Genomic DNA, 26,444 nt, shown 5'->3' with positions numbered 1-26,444 from the left:
ATCAATCTTAAATATTTACGCTGGCCTCGCATATTTGCCGTGTTTCGAAATGCATGCAGCGTTTACTTACTCGTAATTTAGCGAAGTGCGAAGTTCCGTCACAGAGGGGGGTAGTGCATTCCCTCGGGTGTGAAGAACATCGCGTAAGTCTCGAATATTCCGCGACTGGCCGCGCTATAAATCGCGTAGAGTGATGGTTGCTTTTTGTTGTGCGACATTTTTTCCCGCGCTAGCACTGCATATATCACGGCGGCGAGGTGACTTATGCGGCTCTGTCTCAACTCGCTTGTTTAAAAATACCCCACTATTTTTGCAAATGCTCGCTTATCTTTTTTGGCCGCGCTCGTCTCCTACGCCATTGTACGCTCGCTTATGAAACGGAAGTTCGTTATAACTATTTTTAGTTAGCTTCGTAAGCGATGAGAATTTGTTCAATCGACTTTTAAGCCCGTGATCTCGACGCTCTGAAGCGTGATCGCTTACAAAGTTACCAAAATCTCCGACTTAAAAAGATCAATTGCAAACATTAATTGTGTCGCACAATAGGGCACCCTTGGGATCCTGCCTGAATTAAACCGCAAATAAACCGAGTCTGCGAGTACTATCGCAGCGGAGCGGGGAGCGTTTTACTTTTATCCGATGGCCATTCTTCTGAAATGCGATTAAAATTGAATAGGTCCATATGTCGCAAGCAGGGTTGCGTCACAATCACACGGCCGGCTGCATTTTCAATTTGCCGCGAGATAAACGCGAGTTTTGGATGACTTTTTTTGCGGAATAGCGGAATTGATCCGGCGACTTACGGCCGACGAAGAGGACGCCAAATTGGATGGTCAATTGATTTGCTTTCTGATTTAAGACTATTGATGCGTTTCCAGTGTGAAGACCAGGGGAGACATTGACACCCATTCACTGCGACTCATACATTTAACTACACTCAATCTTTTAGACTCTGACCCCGCTAACTTTGCACAAACTTTGCAGTAAAAATCCGACTCTAGCGTTAGGTTATGTACGCAAGTATTTAGCGTTAGGTTACTAATTGTCGTATTAGATGAAAATGTAATGAAACGTTTTGATAATATCAATATTGATAATTTATTCACAATTTTATTTTATTTAAAATACACAACTTCACAATGTCCTGTTTTAAAAACTAAAAACTTTAGGTACTGGATATCGTTACGGGTTGTGTTGCAGTGACCACTAATTTACAATTTTATTTTGATAGTATTATAATGATTCCATTATTTCTTTCTACAGGTTCATTTACATTTATATTATGTACATATTTTGGGGTTTCAAAACAAGTTTGTACATGAAGCGCAAGTTTTTATCTTGATTACCAAAGATAATTAATTCATTCTGTTCGGTACTAAACTTGACGATTCATTCACAAAACTGTTCACGATCTATATGTCCACTCAATATCTAAATTTACAAAGGATACGCATGTAATGTAAAATTTTAGTTTAGTACTTTTGTGACATAGACAATATTTTAATTTATAAATACCAATGAGCTATTAAATCCAGTGGCCATCTTCGGTCGCAACAACTGAAAACATAAGTACTGATATCCACAAAATCAGTTCTGAATTATGTCACTAATTAAAACGGCTATTATTTACAAATTGCATGATTTAAACCTATTACATAAATTACTATTGCATTTCATTCAATATCAACTATACTAATAAAATTTACAAAAGAAATCTCTGGAATAACTCTGAACACATCACAATTCCTATAGCCAACCGAGCAGTCCAAATTAAATATAAGAAAGAAAACAATTTGTACAGGAACGAAATATAACTTAATATGAAAGATATGTACAAATACACATGTTGTTTCTCGAACAATACTTAGTTATATATAAATCATCTAAGCCGACTTCGTACCGACCTTACCTATATTATAATACTGTACAATTTCGCTAGTTACTTCATCATTGTAAAACACCTTACTTGTCTTAATACTCGTAGGAAACTGATCACGGAATATCAAAGTCTTATGGGCAACGTGCTCCGGCATCGAGTCTGCAGCTGGCTGTACCTACAGTCAGCTGCGACTGTATCAAATATTAACAGACATTTTGGTATACAACGACGTGTCGCAGACTAGCCCTTCACTGGGATATTTCCTTTTCAGACATCTTCAATTCAAACTGCAGAACGTTTGTATAATCTTACAAACATCAATTCTGTATACAGTCTTATAAATTATGTGATGTGCTGAAGTGTCATTGGGATAATAACTACAATATACGGTTAGTAGACCGTGGTGTGATCACAGCATGTTTTGTGTTTGCTTGCGCGCAGGACTGCAGCCGTCGGGGACGGCGGCGTATTTCCTTCAACAATATTCTCATAAATTAGCAGGCTCTTGGGTTTGGTTGACTTATCACGTGTACTCACTCCTCCAACCAGTCTGCAACGAAGGAAAAAAAATCGTTAAATTTATAACCACAGAATCTAGGTTCCACCTTACATATGTACAAAGTTTTTGAATAAGTAACTTTTGATAAATATCTCTATGATAAGCATGAGTTGTTAAAAAGTATTTAAATGCATAATTATACCCTGCAATAAATATTGCACATCGGAATTTCGGTTTCGTAGAGCGTTGCCTTTTTCTCTCTTATTGTCTCTTGTACCTGTATGTGCAATATTTATCGGCGGGTTATTCTTAATTTAAAATATTAAATTAAATTCCAGTTAGATACATTTCAGTTTTGTTTGAAATTCTGTCTATTTGGAAGACTTGTGAAGTTTTCTCTGTTAGATTAGTAGGGCATGTAGCAAAAATGACAGTCATGACATGATCGCTTACCATAGAGTTGAGTTGCGCAAGGTGGTGGTGGTGGTAGGGGTTGTGCGAGGTGGGGGGCGGCGCGAAGCCCTGGTGCGGCGCGCCGTACCAGTGGGACATGTGCGCCGCCGCCGGGTGCACCAAGCCTACTTGGTGTTGACCTGCACAAACAAATGTCAACATATAATATGTATTGTACTTTAAAAAATAAGTATGACCGTGACGGTAGACAACAAAATACATGAGCAAAGGATAGAAATGTGCTGATCTATTCAAACAAAACGTATAAAACTAGATAACATTGGCTGAGCTTTCCATATTTTTTTACATTATGAACGTAACAACACGTTTTTGGTTGCAAGTCCACGTTCGAATCGTCAGGAAAAACAAATAAATGTAATCATCATTGGCCACAGCATCTTTACAGATGATAGTTGCAGCGACTAGAGGTATTTGAGGAGATGTCTACAGTCTACAGTCGACAAATAAATGTAAATGCACACGAATAAAGGTTGGTTGCCCCAAGCCGTCTGGGTCTGGCACTGTTATTATAACGTTAGTAAAATTTTATTGCATGAAAGTTTCATAGTTCGCTGCTGAGTGGCGTTAATAAGTCAATGTGGTGCGGGGCCCTAAATAAGTCTCGTTTCGTTAATCTTTATCTACAGCTACAGTTTGCATGTGTTTGCTCGATGCCACAAACAGTCTTTTTACTCACCGAAATCCATAGCCGACGGGAAGGCTGATCCCCCGAAGCCCTTGGTGGCGTCTCCGAGCGGCTTGATCATGTCGCCCATAACGCCGCCCAGCGCAAGCGCGCACGCGCCGCCGCCGCCCATGCCCATGCCGCCCTTCTTCTTCTTACTCTTGCTACTCAGTTTGCGGTTCCGCGTCTGGATACCCTCCTTCTTCATCGTCAGGGGCCGGTTTACCTGCAACAATGGAAACTCGAAATTAGTATGCTTCGTAGACAATTTAGTTTTATTTCTGATATACGTTTAACATTTTATATAATAAAGTAGTACACAAATGATAAAATGTTATCCAAATAAAAGCTACAAGCACACTGGTCATTTAACTTTATGATTCACTTAGTGTAACATTTGCTTTTTTACGACTAACCGTCCGACGTAAACTTTGTGCAAACGCTTATTAAAATGACAAAGACGCCGTTGCTTTTACATCCAGAGTATAATTCTGTATTTTAATAGGAGCGTACCGTGCACCGTGCATACCAACGCGGATTTCCTCAATGAAGTAAAACATCAGCAACGAGACTATAAATCGCAAATGGGTCTCGAGTCATGCGCACAGGCAGGACTTTATCGTTGACATTTAGCGGTATGAAAAAACGTCAGCGGCACCATGTTAGAATGCTAACTACAAGTATAAAGGCTTGCCGAGACCATAAAACGCTATCACAATAGTACTGCGAATATTTAGCTGTTGGCCTGCCGACGCGCCGACCGCCGACGCATCCCAATTACTGCACATGCAGTTGCTGGGAATTGACGGTAACCTTGTACCTGTTTGTTTGAGGTTGTAGTCCTCTTCTATTGTAGAGGTCATGGTTTTAAAACGCGACATTGAATTATTTGTCGCACGCGGAGTATTATTTTTATGATTGATATTTGAAGCCTACTTTTTGGCACATTGCATCCAAAAGCTTTTATAATATATACTTATCTTGTTGAACCTTTGGTATTCGATGCTAAATAAACAAAAGTTAAACAACCTCTGCACACGATCAACGTTTGTTTGTCATGTGCATTCATTACGTAACTCGGGTGAATTTCTTTAGTTCCTCCGCCAAATTCGCGGGTCAAGTGTCCCGGTCACTCCTGCACGGCACTTCGGCGAAGCATGCGTCACGACGGACGGACGGACAATGAGTTATTCATCGGCTTCAAGGAAGGCGGCATGTGCCCTAAACGCACGATTTGATCGCTCCGCCAGGCCATACGCATGACCTGATCTTGTTTGTTTTCTTTTTGGACATGTGCAATGACTGTTACGCTAATGCAGTTTGATATGTTCATGTGAGCGGTACATGATGAAATTATTAAATGCTAATGAGGCCCTTAGTGACCATGTTTATACGTGAGGTTAGAACGATGTGACGCAACGACTAAATTGAGTTGTGAATTATCGATTTAATTGGAGTTGCTATTACAATTTATAGGAAAACGTTTCTAACACAAATTAGATAGTTAGATACTTGTACTTTACATAATACCTACTTATTCCATACCACGACTATGTTCCCTTCTCGTTTACACAATTTTGCTTATGTAGCCCGACTACCATTTCAAAGGCAAAGGTTTAATATTATTATCAAATGCATATGGACACAATCCACAATCAAAAGGAATCAACTAGAGAGAATAGGTAAAACATTATTTTCCATTAAATATGACTAATTATCTACCAAAATGAGTATTTTATCCCGCTGAAGCCCGGCGCATCCTTAACGGCCAAATGCGCCAATTCCCGTAATGTGTTCCCGCGAATCGCCCACACGCGCCGCGCATACCGCGCCGTCGACGCTTCCAATTGAACCAATATAAAATGCATTAATACAAGGCACTCTGTCCACTGATTAATGAAGAACAGTTGTGAAACTGAAAAGTTATGAGAAATTTAGTTTTGTACTACTTATTTTAGCGCCTGGTGGGCAGATAGTAGATAGATAGATACTTACTTAAACAAGACTCTGATTAATTCAACCCTGGTGTGTGCAGCAAGTGTAGTTACACGAAATTTATTCTTCTTTACCCGCATGTCATGAAGGTACCACTTGTTTTTGATTTAACAGAATTACCAAAAACTATACATATTTTTATTTTATTTTTTTCGTGAACATACAGTCATCAATAGTCAGTTTTACTATGTAGCTCTATAAATTATGAAATCCTCATGTTTTATATCCTAGCTATGCCTATCTGTACTGGTTAAACTTCTTTAGTAAGCTAGTGCCGGCAGATTTAGCCAGAGCAAATTAGGTCGAGATACTTGTATGAGGTTTTTCGCGATTGCGGAGGCGCGGAATGGCGAGCTGCATTAATGGAGACTTTGATGTTCGAGCTAAGAATAGATGAAGGAGATAGGGTCAAATGATGTCTGCTGTCTTGATAACTGCACATAGCAAACTTCTATACCGGGACTTCCTATTGACGACTCAAGTCTACACTCATGTAAAATATGTGTCGTCTTCAAGCAAAAGGTACCACTTTATCGCTTGCCATAAGGACGCTCTGACAGGTTATTCGTATAACGTCACATATACTCGTACTTATATACATACCTCGCTTTATGTCTCACTAACTAAGCGCCACTTGCACCATCCCACTGACCCGGGGTTAACCTAGTGTCTAATTGTACTGGTAACCATGGTAACTCTAGGTTTAACCGGTTGGGATGGTGCAAGTGGCGCTAAGCGTCCTACTATTTATTTTAGTTCAATTAAGACTTAATATTTATTTCGATAAAAAATAATACAATTAAGTATTAAGAGACAGTCCATCGCAAAATTGTAGTATTTAATTTTTACACGTTTTGATCACGAACTAATGCCATGAAAAATGCACACGGAATATAGACTATATTTGCAAGGCCAGACTTCAACCAAAACCTTAAAATGTTGATTTATTTTCAGTTGTCGCTACCCTGCATACCATAACAGTATAATTTTATCATAAAATAGTAAAAACCCGCGTGACGGCCGTATCTTCCGTCGGGGCACACCATATATTTAGTTATTAATTACACGAACGGATCTTCCGCGATTTAAATTTTGTCGGAATTAAAGGTAAATACAATGAAATTAAATCACGGTAGAGGTGTTCGTGTAATTAAATATGTGTTCAAAACGCGCGAGTTTAAAGTGTTATATTTTGTTTCTTTCTAATTTCCCGGCTTTGTACCCTCTTAATTGTATAGTTAAGCTGAAGTACTCCAAGTACGTGGAACGCTGACTATAACTGTACCACCACACCATAGCCGGCACACGGAAGCTCGCCAGTATATAGTGCATGTTACATGACATAAGGCATCCGCCATGTTAGAGAAATTGCTTAATAACTGGCCATTATGTCAGGTTAATTACGTCGCTGCCTGTTCCCATTCTACTGTATAATATGTCGGTGCAAGGTATATAGGCACTCGGTTGTACAGTTTAGGTATACAAACTGAAAGAGTTGTGTAATTCTAGAAGTGCACAAAATACTAATAGATCTATTGTTACGCTTTCAGGTTTCAGTGTTATGTGATGAAAAAATATTTGCTAAATAGTATGAACACTTTCTAAAAAGGGGTAAAGAAGAGAATAGTTGTAAATAGATAGAATCCTTTCCAATTATTTATGTAAGGATATATTTTTTTGTGTTGTGTAACTTCTAAAATAAAGTTATTGTAAAATAATTTCACGAAATATCTACATCATTCATCCGGAGTCTGACAACCCACCGAGGGTTCCGTACTTTTTACTATTTGTTGTTATAACTGCAACAGAAATTCATAATCTGTGAAAATATCAACTGTCTAGCTATCACGGTTCACGAGATACAGCCTGGGGATAGACAGACGGACAGACAGACAGATGGACAGGCGGACAGTGGAGTCTTAGTAATAGAGTCCCGTTTTAACCTTTTGGGTACGGAACTTTAAGAACTTGCACGTTAGTGTCTAGAAAAACTTTATAGCGCAATAATTACAAGTATGATTATTATGACTACAATGTTCCACTAATTTATAAATAACCCTTTGTGTCAGAGGAATACCTGACCAAGGGACGGGGGAAGGGAAATAAACTTTGACGACAAACAGAAAACATGCAACGATTACATGTTTTGTAGAGAAATGAACAAACATAAATCCGCAAGCTTGAAACCCAAAGCCATTAAAAGCTAAGGGCCACATAGGAACATTAAGAATCATAATTGCGGCAGAAATACGGGGGTCATACGCTGCACGGCGAGTTCGCGGTGGTAAACGAAACACGCACTTTGCATGCAACATTCCGCCCCCGTGTACTACGTGACGGGGCTGCACGTGACGGCGAGGAGAGTGAGGCGGGCGGCAGCGGAAACGTAAGCGGGCACCGAAGCGGTGGCTTTATTGGAATTTTACGGCGGTGCGCGCGTTTGGAAGTATAAGGTCATTATACACATACTTATAAAATCCTTTTGAAAGTTCCATTGTTACAAATCTAATTGTAAGCAACAATTCTATAACGGTATAAGAATGATACTTAGATAGTCGCGAATGCAAATATTAATAACTTTATATGTTAAGTATGTAGGTATTGATTAAAAGAGTTAATAAAATAAATGAATAAATATATTTAGTGCAACTTCATAATAGTCAGAAACATGTGCTGAATTTATATTTGTACCTACTTATAATTTATAATGTTTATTATTGTAATTCTCACTTTCAATAATTTCCATCTTATCATACCTACACGATTTTGTACTTTTATACGGTTCAGAAATGAACGTGAATTCAAGTCAATGTGTTTAATTTTATCGTCCAGAGCTCTCAGTTTCAGATGCAGCCACCAGCATATCAGTACCCGCTTTCGTGTCCGCTCCGACTCCCGCTAGCGCCTATTCTCTGTCGCGCCCGAAAACGTGAAGCGACGACACATAAAGCAGCGCTATTGGCCAGGCCTGTAAAAGCCATAAGTTCACGGAGATATGTGCTGCATTACACCGGGACTAATAAAACACAGTCACCGTTCAGGTTTTTAAGCTAAAATTTCGACTGAAATTCATGTCGCAACATAGTTGCTGAAATTGCGCAAATATTTCATACTTGCCTTGCCGGTTTAAAATTCAGTGCACATACCTATACCCGTTTTTGAAAACAATTTCTAAGTAAAAAATAAAAATAACATAACAGAAGATTTTATAGTCAAAATTTGTATTTAGCTTAATAATTATTCCATGATAATGTTGTGTATTGTACATAATCGTAATGTAAATATTTTATAAATTACTTATGTAAGGAGTATTTTACAATGTTGTTTGCCTGCCTGCATTATGTTATTGTATCTATTAAAACAAAATAAAAATAAACAGTTGACAAGTACTTTACGTTTGGATACAACAATATTAGATCTCAAATACCTGAAATGTACACAATTTATTACATTTTAACTTTAAAAATCATAAAAATATTTATTTATTTATTTATTTTTCGGAGAACCAACAGCTATCAATTATACAATAGTTATATAAGTAAATAACAAAAAGCCAATTATAGGTTCCCACCAATAGCAACAAGTTAACACATAATTGGTGGTGAGCACTAAAATTTTACAACTTATTCAACTAATACTAATTTCAAAATGTGAATACCTACTTATTAAATACCCACAATTCAATACTCTTAATATACTGAGCTAAGAAAAACAAAACTTATCGATACAATAATATTATTAGTCACAATATTAGTGATTAAAAAAAAAAAACGATGACTTGATAATGCAATATGATACTTATTATATAATCATTTATGTAAATAGGTACCTATAAATGTTTATTCTAGCTGTCAAAATCTGTTATTTATTTGGGGTGACAGATACTACTAATGTAAGAACGAGTATGATATGTGTACTACCTACCGACTGAGCATGGGTGTGTAAAAAATATATGATTACTATGTTAAAAATCTTAACCTAAACCATAGAAGGAATGCTGTACGACAAAATGCGATAAAACACTTTAAACATACGACGAAATGTTTAAAGGCGATTTAATTTTATGACTTCACATTGTCGATGAAAATATGAAACCACATAGTTACACCCGTGAACTAAAGTGAAGACTTTAATAAAATTGATTCAGGAAAACCCAGTGCACCGCGGCATGAGCGGGTGGCGTGCGCGACTCGCATTCACCCACCCTGCCGGTACCAACCGAACATTCACCTACAAATCTGAAAGATATTTATAAGCTTACCTATGTTTGGATTGCGACCTGAATTTTGTACTACATGCTAGCACTTATGACAATGACGTTTTAAATTTAGGTTTAGCATAGGTACCTATTCATATCAATTTTTTTATTTTTACCAATAGTACTTGTGTATTGGTAAGTATACCTACTCACTGAATTTGTTACAAAAATGTAATTTACTCTCGCGGTAAACGTCCTATAATAAAACCGTACGTACCTACCTCGTATCTAGGCTCTGGCTCTGGCTAGCTAAGTATCGATATCTTATCGATACTTAATTATTTTATATGAATTATATCATTCGCTTGCCCTTATCCCATTCATTTCCCAATCATGTCTTTTTCTATTTTATATTATATGAATTATTTTTATTTTTTTAATTTATATGAATTATATGTGAATTCAATATTGTGATACCAAATATTTTGCATCTTTTGAAGTAAAGACGTATTTGTGTCTAATGAGCTTAGCAAGATTTTGCAAGCCATATAAAATAATGAATTGTATACAACCACCAATTATAAGCATTATACGAACAGCCCTGGGAAATGCAAACAATACTTTCATAAAATACGAAACGTTTTCTATAAGAGCTAACTCGAAACAAAACTAGTGTTATATGTTCAGATACGCACCGCGAAGCAGTCAGCATGTAAACTACGCACTTGTGAAATCAAGCCATAAAAACTTATGCGTATCTATGTGTGTGCTTGCACGAAATCTTCACCTGCAGCGTAGGTATGCGAACGTGAGAGCCACTCAATAGAAACGTAACGAATGCGTTCCAAAATTAAAGTTTCGCGATGCACTTTATTGTGCGTGCGAATAATTACGTTACATTTCTAGATGCGGTATCGGGGACGAAGTTATTACACTATCAGAGCCATCTGCCGAGCGAGCACACACATAAAACCGCTCAAATGGGAAAATAACAGGCTCACTTCACAATGCCATGGAAAATACCGCTCACGGTACCATTTTCCGAGCTAGAAAGCCTAGTTTAATTAAAGGGAGGCAGTTGCAACCTTTTATTGCTCTATAAAAGTGCATTCTTAACAATGACTTGTAAATCATTTTTACTTGTTATGGGCCCATTTAAAATTATACTTAATTTTTCAGTACACCGTCTGCTACAGATAATCATCAGATAGGTTAGATAGGCAGTTTAAGTTCACAATGAACCATATAAATTAACAATCAATTATCGAGAAAAAAGCGTGCACATCTATTACGGCACAAAAACGCCGTGAATTGCTCTATTGAAATTGATCGGCGCATTTACGGTGTGAATTTGTTTTTTCTCGTAACCAATAATCATATTGTCATAATTCGCACAAATGAAGAGTTATTACTCTACGGGGTATCACAAGAATTATCACTAGCACAAGGCTTGCACTTTACAAACGTTAGCTTTCAAATGCTTATTTAAAAACCGACGTAGACTATAAATGCAAATAAATCACTTGGTAGTGTAATAAATAACTTCAACAAATAAATAATGTAGGTAGGTGTATAAAGTAGTGTACATATCCCAATTATTAAAGAATGCATACGTTTTAGCATGCATTATTGAGATAAAAAGTTGTAAAATGACTTGACCCAATAACTGGCATAATGCGGTCACGTGATGATGGATAATGAACGGAGACGCTCGTGTCACTTCAACCATCAGCTATCGGTTATGACACTTAAAGAGTTAAGGCGACAATCTAATATCCATTTAATATTAAATTTTTCTTATAGGTATTTTTTGCGACTAATTAGGTACTTGCAGATTCAAAAGTTACTTTTACTAAATAACATCAACAATACGTAAAACAATATGAAACTGTCATAAAACTGCACGCTTGTTGTACGTTCTGTAAACAATCGAACACCCATAGCCATAAATATCGTATTGTTATGCGATAATGCTCCAATTTATCTCGCAATGAGTTGTCAACTTAATTAACGAAAGCAATTAGTAATTGTCTCACTGTTACTTAGAGCTTACTTAATTATTTGCCGGCATTGTTTATAATGTCTATTTTAATTTTGTTCGCGACACCTTAAGTGTTGCGTGCGTTAGCTTTATTTCTTTTTTCCGCAACAGCACGTTTTATATTTGAGCTCATTATAAGCGAAGAGTTTCTAGACTTGGCTCTGATTTTTTCCAGTTTATCGGCGCATGTGAATGGTGCGAGGCGTCTGACAGCTCTGAGTCTCTACAATTAGCTATTAAAATTACGTATCTACGAGTTGATTAGATAGTTATTCCAACATAGGAAGTAAACAATAAATGCCATTTTTTATAACTGCGTCAAATAAGTAGGTAATTGTCGTTTTCGATTATTGATTTTTCAGGGAATACTTATAGCTCTTCATCCAGTGTCATGACAAACCAATTATCTATAAATAAAAACTAGACTTAAAACGTAGATAAACTAAGCTTACAAATTCCGATAAGTAAGAATTGTTTTAAAAGTTAGTAGGTACTTTCTTTAAGCCAGTGATAGTATAAGCGTCTAATCTGTCATCTTTCACTGTAATCTTATATAATATCTTATAATCTTAATAAACTGTAATCTTTCACTTCTTTCATATACTTTGTTTATTTAAGTTAGGTATAAATTGAAGTTTTAAATGTATATTTAAATGGAGTAGCATATGCAGTCAGTTTAATGATAGCAGCTAACCACCCGTCAGTGGTACAGTTTTAAATGAAAAAGCAAAATAAGCAATTAAGCCGTATGTTTTGGACGGGTAGATGTGGCGTGGCGCGGCGCTGGCGCAATTGGCCGTCGCGGCCACACGCGCGTCCGTAGCGAAAAACGCAACCATCAAAAACACTCTACTGACCAGCCATGGACTTTATTACATAGTAATACAGTTTACTAATGGTAACTTACAAGCGTCTTCGTTAGTACCAGACTTGAGACTACATACAGCGTTTTGTGTTAGGAAGACAGAGCGGTAATACAAGGAACTAACCGATCTGTCGCTCTCTTTTCGAAATTAATTACGCTTGATTCATGGAAATGTTAACGGGTCCATAAACCTTGGTAAGCCCGATTTCACACAGTGTAAAATATAAAATTAGTGTATACCTATTTAGTACATCCTTTATAAGAAAAGAGTTATAGAATACAATACCCCATATTAGGCAAGCTCTTGGTTAGGAAATAACATAGCATTTAGCAAACGGTAGGTAAAAATTAGATTTTTCACAAAACACGTTACATCAAGCATTGACAACATGTGTCTGAAGAAGATAAAGAAGTGTTCTGCGTCTTCGGTCTACTGAAAACCACCCGACTATCACTAGAAAGGGTTCAAACCAGTGGCGCTACACAGCATTAGTGAGGAATTCTATCCCTGATGGATGTAATGACAAAAAATGATTTAAACAAATTAGTTCCACGCAGTTAGCACGCATTCAAATCGAGCGTTTTCTGGCGCCGGGCTTTTTTACACAAAATATTGACAAATTGCCCTATTTTTAAAACTTTTTATGGGAAGAAAATGAAATGAAAGTATTCTTAGGCTTTTTATAGTACCAATTTTTTAATTATGTATTATTATTTTAGGAACGAAATTAACGTAATTATTATAGGTATTTATTTTAGATTGAAACGAATAGAACAAATTGTGATACCGCTCGCTAACTTCCGTATGTTATTTCCAAAAGCCGTCAGACCAAAAAAAAATATTTTTGTAATTAAGGATGTGCCCGAAGTTGTCGATAAACTGCGGTTTTGATGTGTGAGCTGATTAAAATAAATACTCGGCGGTAGCGCGGACAGCTGCTCTCGGCGTAATTGAAATGACGATTTATACACGCGCCGAATATATCGACATCGGTAATTTATAGTGAAGAGCCCCGTTATTATTGAGAGTTGAGACGTTTTTTATGAAACGATATTACTGTAAAATAAAGTTTTGTTATACGATATTACATTAAAAGGAAATTGTACCTATGCTATTTGCGATCATAATTTGATATTTATTTCGATGTTGTAATCAAAACGAAAGTTATTGACAGCCACTAATAATTTAAGTACTCATAAAGATTTCTTTATCACACCAATGCAATTCGTGGGACACAATTGCAACTCAATTAACTCTTACAACGATTTTATATACGCCATTTATTTAAGATAAGCCGAACCGTTTATCTCTGAGACTAAATTTATTTTGTTCATCATTAATTAGTTCTCCCGTATCGATACAAAACAAGTGTCGATACCGACGGGAGCTAACGTAAATCAAATCTGAATGAATGCTGTATAAAATCGATAAAATTTATCGATGAAATGTTATTTTATAACACTAAATATTCATGTAAGTACAAGTAACATGCATAAAGACATATTAATTCAATATATACCTATGTATTGTTTTTTTTAATAGCCTACTTTGGTGTCCCATTGCTGGACAAAGGCTTCCCCTCGTTTTCTCCACTCCACCCTGTCATCGGCATTTTCCCACCATTTGGGGTAGAATGCGTCCAAGTTGTCCCGCCATCTCCTTTTCGGTCTGCCTGAACCCCGGCCTGCCCGGTGTATGGTGTTCCGTGGGTCCCACTCAGTAACCATTTTGGCCCACCTTTCCGGGTGCATGCGACTCTGCTTAAAAACTGCAATAAGCAGACTTTTTTTTCAGTGTGAGACTGGGTACTTAGTTTAATGTACGCTTTAATCGTAACTTCCCTTAACCCATATTAAAGATATGACATTAATTTAATAATAAGTAATAGGTCTTACATGTCACTATCATTTCTACAATACCAAAAAACAAGAAAAATAATATTAAGGTTTCGGTTAGGGTCGTATTCTAGCAAGCCAATTTCTTTATCCAATGTGTATTGCGTCTCACAGTTTGCTTAATGAAAGAGTGAGATGCAATGTCATTGGACAAAGAAATTTGACAGGTGGAATAGCACCCTTACACAAGTTGTCGCCACCGTTAATTTATTGCACAAAGTGTCGATGCAGCAATTTACAATTTAATAGGTTGTACTCGACATTTTGACATAGTGAACGTTAACAAGAAGTGAAATATTTGCTTCAAATATCTCCACGATAGTTTCCTAACATATTTGTAATGAAGATAGTATATGTGGCAGGACATCACTAAATTCACATCTCAAAAACAATTATGGAAAACAATAAATTTAAATGTTTTGCGCCCGTGGGCTCGAACCCGGTCCAATTAGACCCTGGCCGTCCGCACTAAATCTCGCAGTGCTACCATGCTACACTAATTCATACGGCCCGCCAACGACCACTCATAACTGTCGACATCGACACAGACTAAAACAGCTTCTCGCACATCGATAACTTATATGCTGACGCCACTACACTAGTTACAGCTCAAAAGCGGCTTTGTTACTTGATTGAACGAGTGAAGCTAATTTTGCAATAGGGTATTTGACTACTACTTAGTCAAATCAGATTCTTTTTCGAACTGTCAAAACGATTTTGCTATTATGGAATTTATATGAAACACTAGCATGTGACGTCACAATCAAATTACCTACTCTTTATTTATTTATTTTATTATTTTATTAAAGACAACAAATGGTCCAATGAGTGTTAGTTGATCCTAGCCTACGTTAGTACTTAATAATAAACATAGATTTTGTCCTTTGACACAGTTTCCACATTAAAGGACAATCAAGCTTATTAGCTATCATGTTTAAGATGCTATTACTGCTCCCACGTACCCTACTTAAGAGCGAGGCCGTTTTCTTACGCCAGATAGCGTCGAAGCTATCAGTCCGCGCCTCAGCAAACATAGTCGACGCGCTGCAGTATCGTGGAAGCCGCAGTAGCACCCTAAATGCGTTGTTATACTGTACACGCAGAGCATTGTAAGCCCGCTGCGTGTAATTGACCCACAGACTTGACGAGTACAGTGATGTGCAGTATGCCTTAAATAAGGTTATTTTGACTGAATTTGTACATCGTGCAAATCTGCGGGCCAGCATGTTTATAGTTTAATACGGGTGTTAAAATAAAAAAAAATGTCTAAAAATAACTGCTGTCTACGTTTCTCTTTTAATCTTCTGGTGCTTTATTTCATGCATGGTGTAAAATAATTTATTTTAAATACAGTCAAATACCCTATTCATAAAACAGGAGTTGAAATAGTCTAAAGGGGCCCAATGACTATCAGTCCACCGGACGATATCGGCCTGTCAGTTAGAACAAAAATTTGTCAGTTCCGAACAACTGACAGGCCGATATCGTCCGGCGGACTGATAGTCAGTGGGCCCCTTTAGTAATCATATCACATTTGTAACTCTTGAGCATATTAGGTATTTAATTTTTTGATGCATATAGACTACCTACAATATTTCAGGTTTATATTTTTATGAAATAAAACTATGAAAACGGATTATATCGCGTATATTGAATTTATAATACATCCCGACGTTTCGAACTCTTTACAGCGTTCGTGGTCAACGGGTGACTAAGTATATTTTTATTTTAGACTTTTGACTATGTACTATGTGGAATACAATAATATAGTCGTATAGAACTCACACAATAGTACAGTCGCGGTTACTATAAGCTAGAATTACTACATACGAGCAATGACATGGCAATCAGCTTTAGCACCTTTGGCGCAATTGCTCTCTTTGGATTTTAACCAACACCTTGGTGTTAAGACTTAATTCTTATAAAACTCACTAGTGTTATCCTTACTGTTTATGATTTTGTTTTTAAGTATGTATGGTTCTCGACTAGTTATTACTTGCTATAGCTATCCTTTTTATTTAACCAGGTTTTTTTACAAACTCATGCAGACTGTATAAACTGATTTGAAAGATTCCAAAATAAAGTAGAAGCCGTAATTGCTTTTCATTATATTAGCTGATTAAATTAGTGTCTACGTCCTAAGGGGTTAGTTTGAAATTATTTAATTTCTTTGTGGCAGTAGGCAATCATTTGGTGGGCACTGCGCGGCCGGCGGCGCGGCGGCGCGTGCGCCTCTGCCGCACCTGCTCTAAGCCCTTGGTAATTATTCCACCACTCATTATATGATTATAAGACTTTTTTGGTGCTTTCAATCAAATTACACCTTGACTCGACCACTTTGTACGAGTGAGATGTCATAAATGTTTTTTATACAATAATTTTCGTTTGACGGTTAAGTGTAAAACGAAAATATTTTTGTGGCAAGCTTAATACAAAAGCCTACCTACTTCACTTTTGCTTCGTCGGTTTATCCATCCAGCTGATTGCAAAAATCTCAGAAATAGAAAACAAGGACTTAAGGGATTAATGCGAGCTTTTGTTACTTGCGAAGGATTAGACATTGTTACAAACGAGTTTTATCTTTGTGTTAGCAAGATGGACAATGGGTATGAGCACTTTCAATTTGAAAGCTTTGAATAGAAGTAAACAGTGGCACTCGACGAAACTATGTACCTCTCGCAAATCCCCTTGCACAAAAGCGTAAAGATTTAGAAAGAATACTTTGCGCTAATTTCTCTCTGGACTGTCACGGAGATCACCTAGATGATAATTCTAAATTTGAATTCATGTAAACCAGAGCTCCGCAAAGTTTAGCACTCGAGCGCATCGATGGTATGATAGGCGGACATAAATAAATAATTAGACGCGGCTCGAGGAAGTAGGGGAGCGAGGGGGCACTCGGATAGTTCGAGATAGTATCTCTCGCAACCGCGCTTTGTGTCAAACGTCAGATGTTTATCTCGAAGATGTTTACAGATGTACCGGAGGGGTAACGGCCCAAACTCTCTCGTGGACGCAATCAGCCGCATAACACTAATAGGTTGGCTGGCTTGATAGACTGTGAGTTAATTACTTTGCTTTGTCTTGACATTACCGATCTGACTACTTGGAGAGGTTGAGCTTTTTTGGATGTAACTATTTCTAGTATAAAAAAATGAAGTGCAATGAAACGGATTTAATGTGTTCCTCTCGGCCGTAGATCACGCTAGATGGCGCCGATAGCGTGGCCGCGAGCCAGATCTGCGATCATCTCGCTCGGTGTCTAATCGCCTAATTACCTCGCGGTAGCCCGCTGTTGCTAGGTACTTTGAGATAAACCGATATACTTGTTAGATCGAATCTTATTACAAACGGCTTTACAGCGAACACACACAGAAACAAGCATTGATAAGCAATTAAAGCAATTTTTTTTTGTATTTTTACGTTTGTACATATTAATCGTTAAATTGCGGTAACACCTTCGTGTAACGGACGTGTAGTTAATCTGCAAAAAATAGCAAATAAAGTTTTAAGCGATAAAGTCACGGCACTATTTGAACAGCGCGCCTTATACTTGCCTTCATCACGACCGCATGAATCTGTTATAAATGTAGAACGCAACGGTCTTTTCTCAAGCATCGATATCAAAGCTTTAAATCTCCATTTCTCGTGACAAAAGCTTGTGACAAAGTGGGCATTGCGAAATCTCGCCCGACCTAAGCGCAATAATTGTTTTGTGCAAGGACACAGCCTTATCACCCGGACGATCAGATTGACGTGCAGCTGCTTTATTCGTATTTTTAAAACATAAAATTATGTATGAAAAGAAATAAACTTGTAATTATTTACCGTAAAAATCGACACGGTTGTGGAAGAGTGAAGAAAAGTGAAGTGAGTTAACATCGCTAACTTTTTCATACCTGGAGGCCTAGTTATGATAACAATTGTTGATAGAAAATGCCAATCGAAATTGTATGGAAGTAGTCACGTGAATTTTCGTAGTATCTGTCATCCCGATACATATTACTTTTCGTTTGGCGTTTGTCGATGTTGGCTAGCCCCCCCTGCTATGTACAGTCGACGTCAATGATATGTTTACACTTTTGCACCTTACTCCTTTGTAATAAGGCAAAAAATGTAGATATGTGGGTAAGTATATCTCTGACGTCGACTAAACAGTCGTACTACTATACATTTGTAGTACTTATACATTTGTTACCTAAAACTCTACAAAACATATATAACTAGCTAAAAGTTGCGATTACGGTACTACCATAGAAATCAGGTCTAATTTTAAAAACAGTTGTAATTGCTTTCGGACTGATAGTTTCTAGAATTGCGACGCCCGTTTTCTGAAAATTTATTACTAAGACAGTAAATCAGCTGGGAATCGCTCACTAAACAGAATGGGAGCTTAAGACTCATGAATAAAAACATTCTATTTAGCGCTACGCTCGCCAGCGCGGGTCCGACGCAAACGACATGTACTTTTAAACGGTAGAGGGAAGAGTCAAAGTTGCGTATAAAGTTAATCGGACATATTCGGCTATGTGGGGCAGCTTAACGCAAACGCATTTCCGGCCGAACGCTGCCGGGAAAAAGCCATTTAAAACAAAAAGAAAAAAAAAAATAGTAACGCGCCGCGCGCCGCGCTCGGACACTTCCGGTGGGCGCCATTTTTTCTGTATTGCCAACAGATAAAATCTTTCCGGCCTACTGCGCGAACACCCGCTCTTATTTCTTTTATAAAGGTTTTTACGCGATCGCTTTTTGGCAAAATTAGGTGTTTTCTTAATAGAAAAACTTTTATCGCTGTTTCGACATTATGACTTGCCACGAAGAGCTACTGAAATAGATTTCAATATTCAAACATATACCAGGTATACATGGTATATATTTAAATAAATTCGCTATAATTAGTAGGTATATTAGTAATTAGTATTTGTATATTATATATATCGTTGTCTGAGTACCCACAACACAAGCCTTCTTGAGCTTACTGTGGGACTTTCTCAATTTATGTAAGAATGTACATTTCTGTAGGTAGCTATTATATCTATAATACGTATAATTATACCTATTACTATATCTATAATAATTAATTTTTGGGCCATATTTGTGCATTGCGTTTGTTGTGTATAAGCGTATGCAACCAATTTGTTTTCGATATACAGTTAACATAATTCAAATACACGACTTAGCAACAGAGTTGTATGTTAATCCCAGTATTAATGGTAGTACCTACCTATAAGTTAACGCAACTTTTCCATCGAGCGCGCAAAACTCAGGAACAATGAACACCACAATTAGTGTAGGATATTTGCATCGCTACGAATTCAACGGCCGAACTTATGTAAATGAGATAGCTGTTCAATGTTGAATATTCAAATTGATGTCATTATAACATACGCCCAGCCAACCGGCCGTTTGGCTACCGGCCAGTCTGTTTGTAATGTAATGAGTAAATTTTAACGCTCATTATTTTATGTCTCTCATTCAGAATGTTAAATGTTTGCCCCTTATTCCCATTCCTAAAAGGTTATATTTTTCAATCACATGCACCGAAAAAATAAATTCAATAGCACTTACAAAATATACACCACACCGATGTGTTATTAATCGATACCTCACTCGATCGAGCGTAGAGATTTATTTTGTATCCATAACCTAACATTAAAAACCTAATGCTCCTTTAGTGCGAGCGACTGGCATAAAAGAAAAACACAAGAAAAAACAGTGACTGTCAAATTCCCTCGGATGCTGGCTGAACAAAACAGCACTTTAGACGAGTAAAAAAATTAAAAAGCAAGAGCTAGAAGAGCGTTCTCGATTCAAAAATTGAATTGATCGCCCCATTGTATTCCAAATGTATCATTTGAGCTGTTATTATGGGCTCTCTCTCTAGCGCTCAATACAAGTTGGTAATCCAATACTTTTGTATGGGAGGCACTTAACACAGCGAGCTAGTTACGAAATGTCCCATGTGTTATACATAATTTGTTTATTATCTTGGAGAGTAGTTACATTCATATTAAACTACATTTATTATCAGAAGTAGTTAGGTATTTAATTTACCTAAACTGATACGTAGGTACCTTCCTACATAAAAAATACCCTGTCGCAAAATGAATGTAGAAAACAATCGAACCCACAAAAAACTAAAATAGCATTTTATCGAAAGATTAAGAAGGTCGCCCCAAAAAAATGAATAGTTACTAACCACAAAAACCTAATCGAGTATAGTCGGAGGAAGTAACGAATAAACGAGCGTGATAAATTAAATAAACAAATTTATAAAAACTTCAACAGACGGACGAAGCTTTGTAATGGCTTATTGCGGTCGGTTGGCGTGCGGGACTCGAACCCACGCACCTACAGTAATCCTATTACCCATTGTGGATGGCCAAATAAATAATTTATTTTCAATCGCTTTCAATTGATACCTACAGGGTTTTTATTCCCAAGGCAGCTATTCTGAAACTGCATCGTCATGTCAACCACTCTGAGGATTCCATTTTATTTCGAGTTCAAAAATCGCGTTGTCAATATGTCGTTTGAAATTTGCATAATCATTCCCATAAGGATCTTAAAGTTAAGTCGACTCACGGTCAGCGCATTCCCATATCAATCAAACACAAAATGTATACAACTAATAAATGTTGTTATTGCAAAACAATAACAAAAGAGTGGGGCAAAAGAACAAGGTCCTTGAGTTGTATGGGGCAATTGGAGAGCTCGCGGGTCTTGCTACAACTGTAGTCACGCTCGTAGAGCCTTTGAAAGATATATTTGGAGTAAACATACTTGAGTGCATTGTTTGTGCACCATACTATACTGCATTAAACAGTCTTGATATTTTAAGACATGAGAAACTATTCTCATCAGTATCAGCTCTCTGTTACAAAAGTATCGTATCATAGAAGTATTGAAAATATTTGTATTTAAACAAAAAAATAGCTAATTTTTGTTATTGAAGTGTAACATCCTAAGCAGTGATTCTTAATTAAAAAAAAGGTACTTACATATTAGAATGGTTAGTTAATATCTAAATTCAAGAACCACTTTTCATTTGTTATTGCTCTAGGTATCTTTACAATGGCGAATAAGGCTTGAACATACAGCTTTTCTTTTTTATTTGCTAATACCATATACCAATACCGTATACTATGATACGAAACAGTTTCAGGATTTTTTTTAAACTTATGATTCCACGAGTAATTTTTCATAAGTTTTTAAACTTTCAATAATTATTATGACGTAGGTAAGTTGTACATATTTTAAAGTATCAAGAGCCTTTTGGCCGGTGCAGAGCGGTGACGCCGGCATCACAATACGCTCGTGCTTTGTTGTATGAATTGCATTTTTTGAGTGAAATCGATCACGAGGCATCCGCCTCAGGCCACTTATTATACTGTATTTATTTACACATTGTGTCGGAAATTTACTAAGCAAATCGACAATATCGATTCAGTTCCTTTTTGCTTTTGTGAGGGTTTGACGGCTGTTTGACAATTTGTACCTTTAAAAAATGATTTATGCTTGATTTCGATGTAAATTTACGGTGCGTACGAGTATTTAGGTACTTGTGATTCGTTTTCCCAGTGATGGTTTTATTGGTAGGATTAATTAAGTTCGCTAATAAGACGGGACATAAATGGAAGCAAAACAGTACTGTGAGCCAGTCTACTTTTAAACCAGGGTTTTTGTGCTAAGCTTTTGTACTGCAGAAAAACGTGGCCTAAAAAATTGTGGAGCAATAGTTGATATCATGAATCAAAAATACATAGATAGGTATTTCTTTACAGCACAAAACATGAATAACTACTAAAAAATTGTTTCAGAGCGTGGCAAATTAAAAATAGTCGCAATTGTGCTGCGAGTGACACGGCCGTATAAATATGTATGAGAAGGCGGTACGCTACCTCTGCTACCATGCACGCCCGTCATTATTCCAGCTTCTGAAGTAGCTCCCGTCGCCATTGTAGCTTCCGAATAATTAGACCAAGCAACAATACTTACAATATCGTATACATTTCGAGAGAAAAAATGTCGAGTGCCCTCGTAAAAGCCCCTTTGACAGTTAATTTTAGTCATTGTTGCGTTCTCCCGTTTGATATTCTTTCGAATCGAGCGATTTTCGTTTGTTTTTTTTTATGGTTTGTAGAGCCGTGAGAATAAATGCTAATATCACTGTTTTGTTTTTAACATTAAATAACATGTTTGACTGCATACTGCGTTTTAACTAGGAGTACTTAAATCTATTAGTTTTTAAACATTGTTAGTGGTGTAATGCCATATGAGAGTCACATAAGAGTCCGTCTAAGCTAACTTTGCGCCGACTTGAATATAACAAAGTGAGGAAGTATCATTGCAAACGACATATTTTTATATAAATATAACATTAATGATGACGTAAGTCTGACAGTTTCTCATTGCAAATGAGTTGGTAGAACAGAGATTGTTTATAAATTCAATTCAATTAGGTACAATATTTAAAGTTATCTTGAGCTTTGATTCCCATTGACCCCCTAAACTTTAATTAAAACGTATCCCCGATTTATTCAACATTAGATGTTATCCGCCGTCCGTAATTCATTTGAGACAATCGTATTGGGTTTTATGACACATTAGGCCGCTCGGGGGTGCGCTTGACTGCCCGGTTATCTGTCACCGAGATACTGTCAACTTATCCCGAGGGAGCGACCATGTGGGGGCCCCGGGTTAACTAGCTATAGACGTACTGACTGAGTCTTTTTAAACCGGGCGATAAATAGAACATAACGTATCATATTAGTACCAGAGGCAAACAAAAATCTGTATAGCTTGTTTCATACTAGACGTCAGATGCCCCACAAGCATTAAATATTTAAAGCGTTTTTTACAAGAGTGGCTTATAGTTAGTGATTCGGAAGACAAGGCTCCTAAAGAGAGTAATACGCCTCAATGAATTCTCAACAAAGTCTCTTAAAATGTAATAGTGATAAAACATGTTCAAATAGACACTAAACTTGCTTTTACAAGACTTGCTGTTTCAGTACTTTGGGAAATAGGACACCTGAAGAAATACCGCACGAATTAACTCATTAGTCCCTTTAAACTTTTAAAAGCAATAACGACAAAATATTATATAAACGTTTCGAACTGTTTTGCGCAGGTGAAAAAGTATAATGACGTATTGCTTTTGTGACCACTTAATTAACGGTAATGATACATGCCCAATTCGTATAAAATAATTAATAATGTTAAAGGTACTTAATTACATGAAAAGTTATAATAATAACGTGCCATTTAGATAGGTACATGTCATTAGGTGCACGTTTGATTATTAGGATCTAAAAAATTAAAAAAGTCACGATTTTACCACTTATCTCATAAAATTCTTTTAAACCTAGGTACAGTCGCCATCAGATATATCGGAACGGCCAAGGCGCTCACAAATATCTAACAACGCCTCTATTGTCAAGGCGCTAGAGTGCGTGTTCAGATATTTCTGAGCACCTTGACCGCTCCGATATATCTGATGGCGACTGTACATGGTATAATAATCACTGTAAAAAAGACATTTAATAACTATTTATCAAAGGTTTTGCAAATTAGGTAACTATAGCAAGTTCAGGGTACGAGTAGGTGTCTAATGATCATAAGCTGTTATTTATTCACATTATTACAAAATATCAAATCAAAAAAATACATAATGATCGAAAAAAAAGACGACAAAATTTACACCTATCTGACAAACGAGCTATAAAGCTCGTTTGTTTTAGCATTAGAAAGAAGGTAAGTAAGCGATCTTGACGTGTCTTTTTATTAAAAATCACTTTTGACAAATAAGTCACAAAAAATATGTTACAATTATAAATCATATACGATCTTTTACATTCTTTTGCTTTCATAAGTAATATAAACTACTTTTATAAGCGTTTTTCAATATTTTTCAATAAAAAGACACGTCAAAATTGTTTACCTTTTTTCTAATGCAAAAAAAAACGAACAGTAAGGATAATTTGAAACCTTCTGCACACTTAGTGACCAATATCAGCGAAGGAATGCTCTTCTGTAGGTTGCCCATTTTCTTTTTCTTGGTTTGCCTACCTATGTATACCTATACATATTATTTCCTTTTTCTTATCTTTTCTTTAAAAAAAAATCTTTAAAAGATCGCTGTGTAGCAATTAAAACTCCGGTTGTTAAAACAACTAGTTACATATGTGCACGTAATATCAGTTATTACGTAATCTTGTGTATGTTTTTAATCTGAGATGTGCAAATAAAGAGTATATACAGTATTGTTTTTATCAAGCTGATACGTCTGCGAGCGATACTATATATTATGTTTATATTAAAGGAAAATGGAAAAGGCTCCACCTCCCTAAAGCAAGCCAACGAGAAAGGAAAGACTGGAAAGATTCGTACACTTCTGGTCAGCTTCGGTAACTCAGTTGGTTAAGAGAGATCAGACCGGTGTTTCGAATGGTCGCAAATTTGAGTGTTACCCAAAGCGGTGAATTTTATTTTTTTCCTTTAAATTCCTTTAATATAAAAATCTATTGTTATAGGTACTCACATTATGCAGCTTGTAGTAGAGGCCGCAGGCGTTGCACACGGGCTCGCCGTTCTGGTTCCGGCGCCACAGCGTCGTCGTCGTGGTCTTGCAGTTGGCGCAGGAGGTGCCCGCGCGCCGCGCCGCGCTCTGTAGCGACTGAAACAACAAGGTACTTACTTAGACAAGGGTATTTATTTTTTTGTTTTCTAAAAACAAAAATATATCAATGTAAAGGTTATTGAGCGTGATTAACTTTACATTTATATCTTTGGTGACAATATCAATCAGGTAGGCTGGTCCACTTTTCAGCCTGGCAACATAGTTACTTGAAGCTTAGGAACACCAGTATAAGGGTCAGAAGTCAAATGGTGTTATATTTAATAATTATGCAAACGACACAGTTCTAGAGACCCTAGTCTGGCTTATTATGAGTCCACGAGATTAAGGACCATAACGCACTAGCGGCTAATCGCTATTGCGTTATGGTCCTAAGCGAACGGGATACTCTACCTGGATTTATATTGCACAAGATAAAAAATATGAGCACTTTGATTCGATTATGTTCACTAATCAAGATAAATATGTTAATGTTTCAATAAAGTACGAAGAAGACACAATGTTCGAATAATTTTACATACTGAATAGGTACCATCAACTCTAAAAATGTATGCTATGAGGGTATAATTGTCTTATGTATATAGGGTATATCTGTTTTGTTTCATATATGACACCACTGCCTATACAGGCAGTATCCAGATCCAGGAGGAGGAGGAGGATATGTATGTGGAGGAAACTATTTCTGGATCCTCTCGTCTCACCTCTTAGATATAACTGTCAATGGCCAAAAGGAATGTAGGTATTAGTAAAGGGTAGGTATCACTAACATAAGCGACCGCTATACTATTAACACAGAGAAATGAAAATCAATCGTAAAAATATGTTGTCGAGAAGCATTTTCTAAAGTAAAGTCTTAACAAACAAGTAAGCTTATTAACTAGGCAAAAACACCGCACTGATCATAATTTACTCTTAAACACAGTCCACCGGCCGTAGCCGCTGACTACTCAGTAATTTTATTACCACACGACACCCGCGTTTCTAGACAGGATTTATTGGAGCAAACGTTCCATTACAGAAAATATGTAAACTGACACACGCAAATTTAGTACCCCATTAATGTTGGCTAAAACAATCAGCATAAAACATGACAGAATCGAGTCGCAAAACGACGCGACCGACAAAAAGTGAACAGTCCAACATCGATTCTAAAAAGCGAGGTAGCTATCGCCGACTCTTACACCTGCCCATTACTACCCGTCAATCAAATAAAAAATATCCACGCCACCACGGCATGCGGTGGCCGTTTTATACAGTCCACAAAAGTGCCTCACTCAATTAAAAATGCATTCGT

At 36.9% G+C, this 26,444-nt stretch overlaps 1 protein-coding gene across 4 annotated transcripts in view; it reads right to left on the bottom strand.

The window, feature by feature from the left end:
• Positions 1 to 1,073: 1,073 nt before the first annotated feature.
• The window catches only part of LOC134743093 (GATA-binding factor C-like), a 97,517-nt gene continuing 72,146 nt past the window's right edge, over positions 1,074 to 26,444 (bottom strand). For all 4 annotated transcript variants that reach the window (XM_063676410.1, XM_063676412.1, XM_063676411.1 and 1 more), the window contains 4 exons: positions 25,055 to 25,189; positions 3,529 to 3,742; positions 2,832 to 2,971; positions 1,074 to 2,429 (listed from right to left, as the gene is read on the bottom strand). In XM_063676410.1, the coding sequence (XP_063532480.1) occupies positions 2,403 to 2,429; positions 2,832 to 2,971; positions 3,529 to 3,742; positions 25,055 to 25,189 (516 nt within the window). In that variant the 3' untranslated portion in view covers positions 1,074 to 2,402. The remainder of the gene's footprint in view (positions 2,430 to 2,831; positions 2,972 to 3,528; positions 3,743 to 25,054; positions 25,190 to 26,444) is intronic.

Source organism: Cydia strobilella, chromosome 7 (genome assembly GCF_947568885.1).
Source record: "Cydia strobilella chromosome 7, ilCydStro3.1, whole genome shotgun sequence".
Taxonomy (NCBI): domain Eukaryota; kingdom Metazoa; phylum Arthropoda; class Insecta; order Lepidoptera; family Tortricidae; genus Cydia; species Cydia strobilella.
This window is presented reverse-complemented; position numbering and strand designations above follow the sequence as displayed.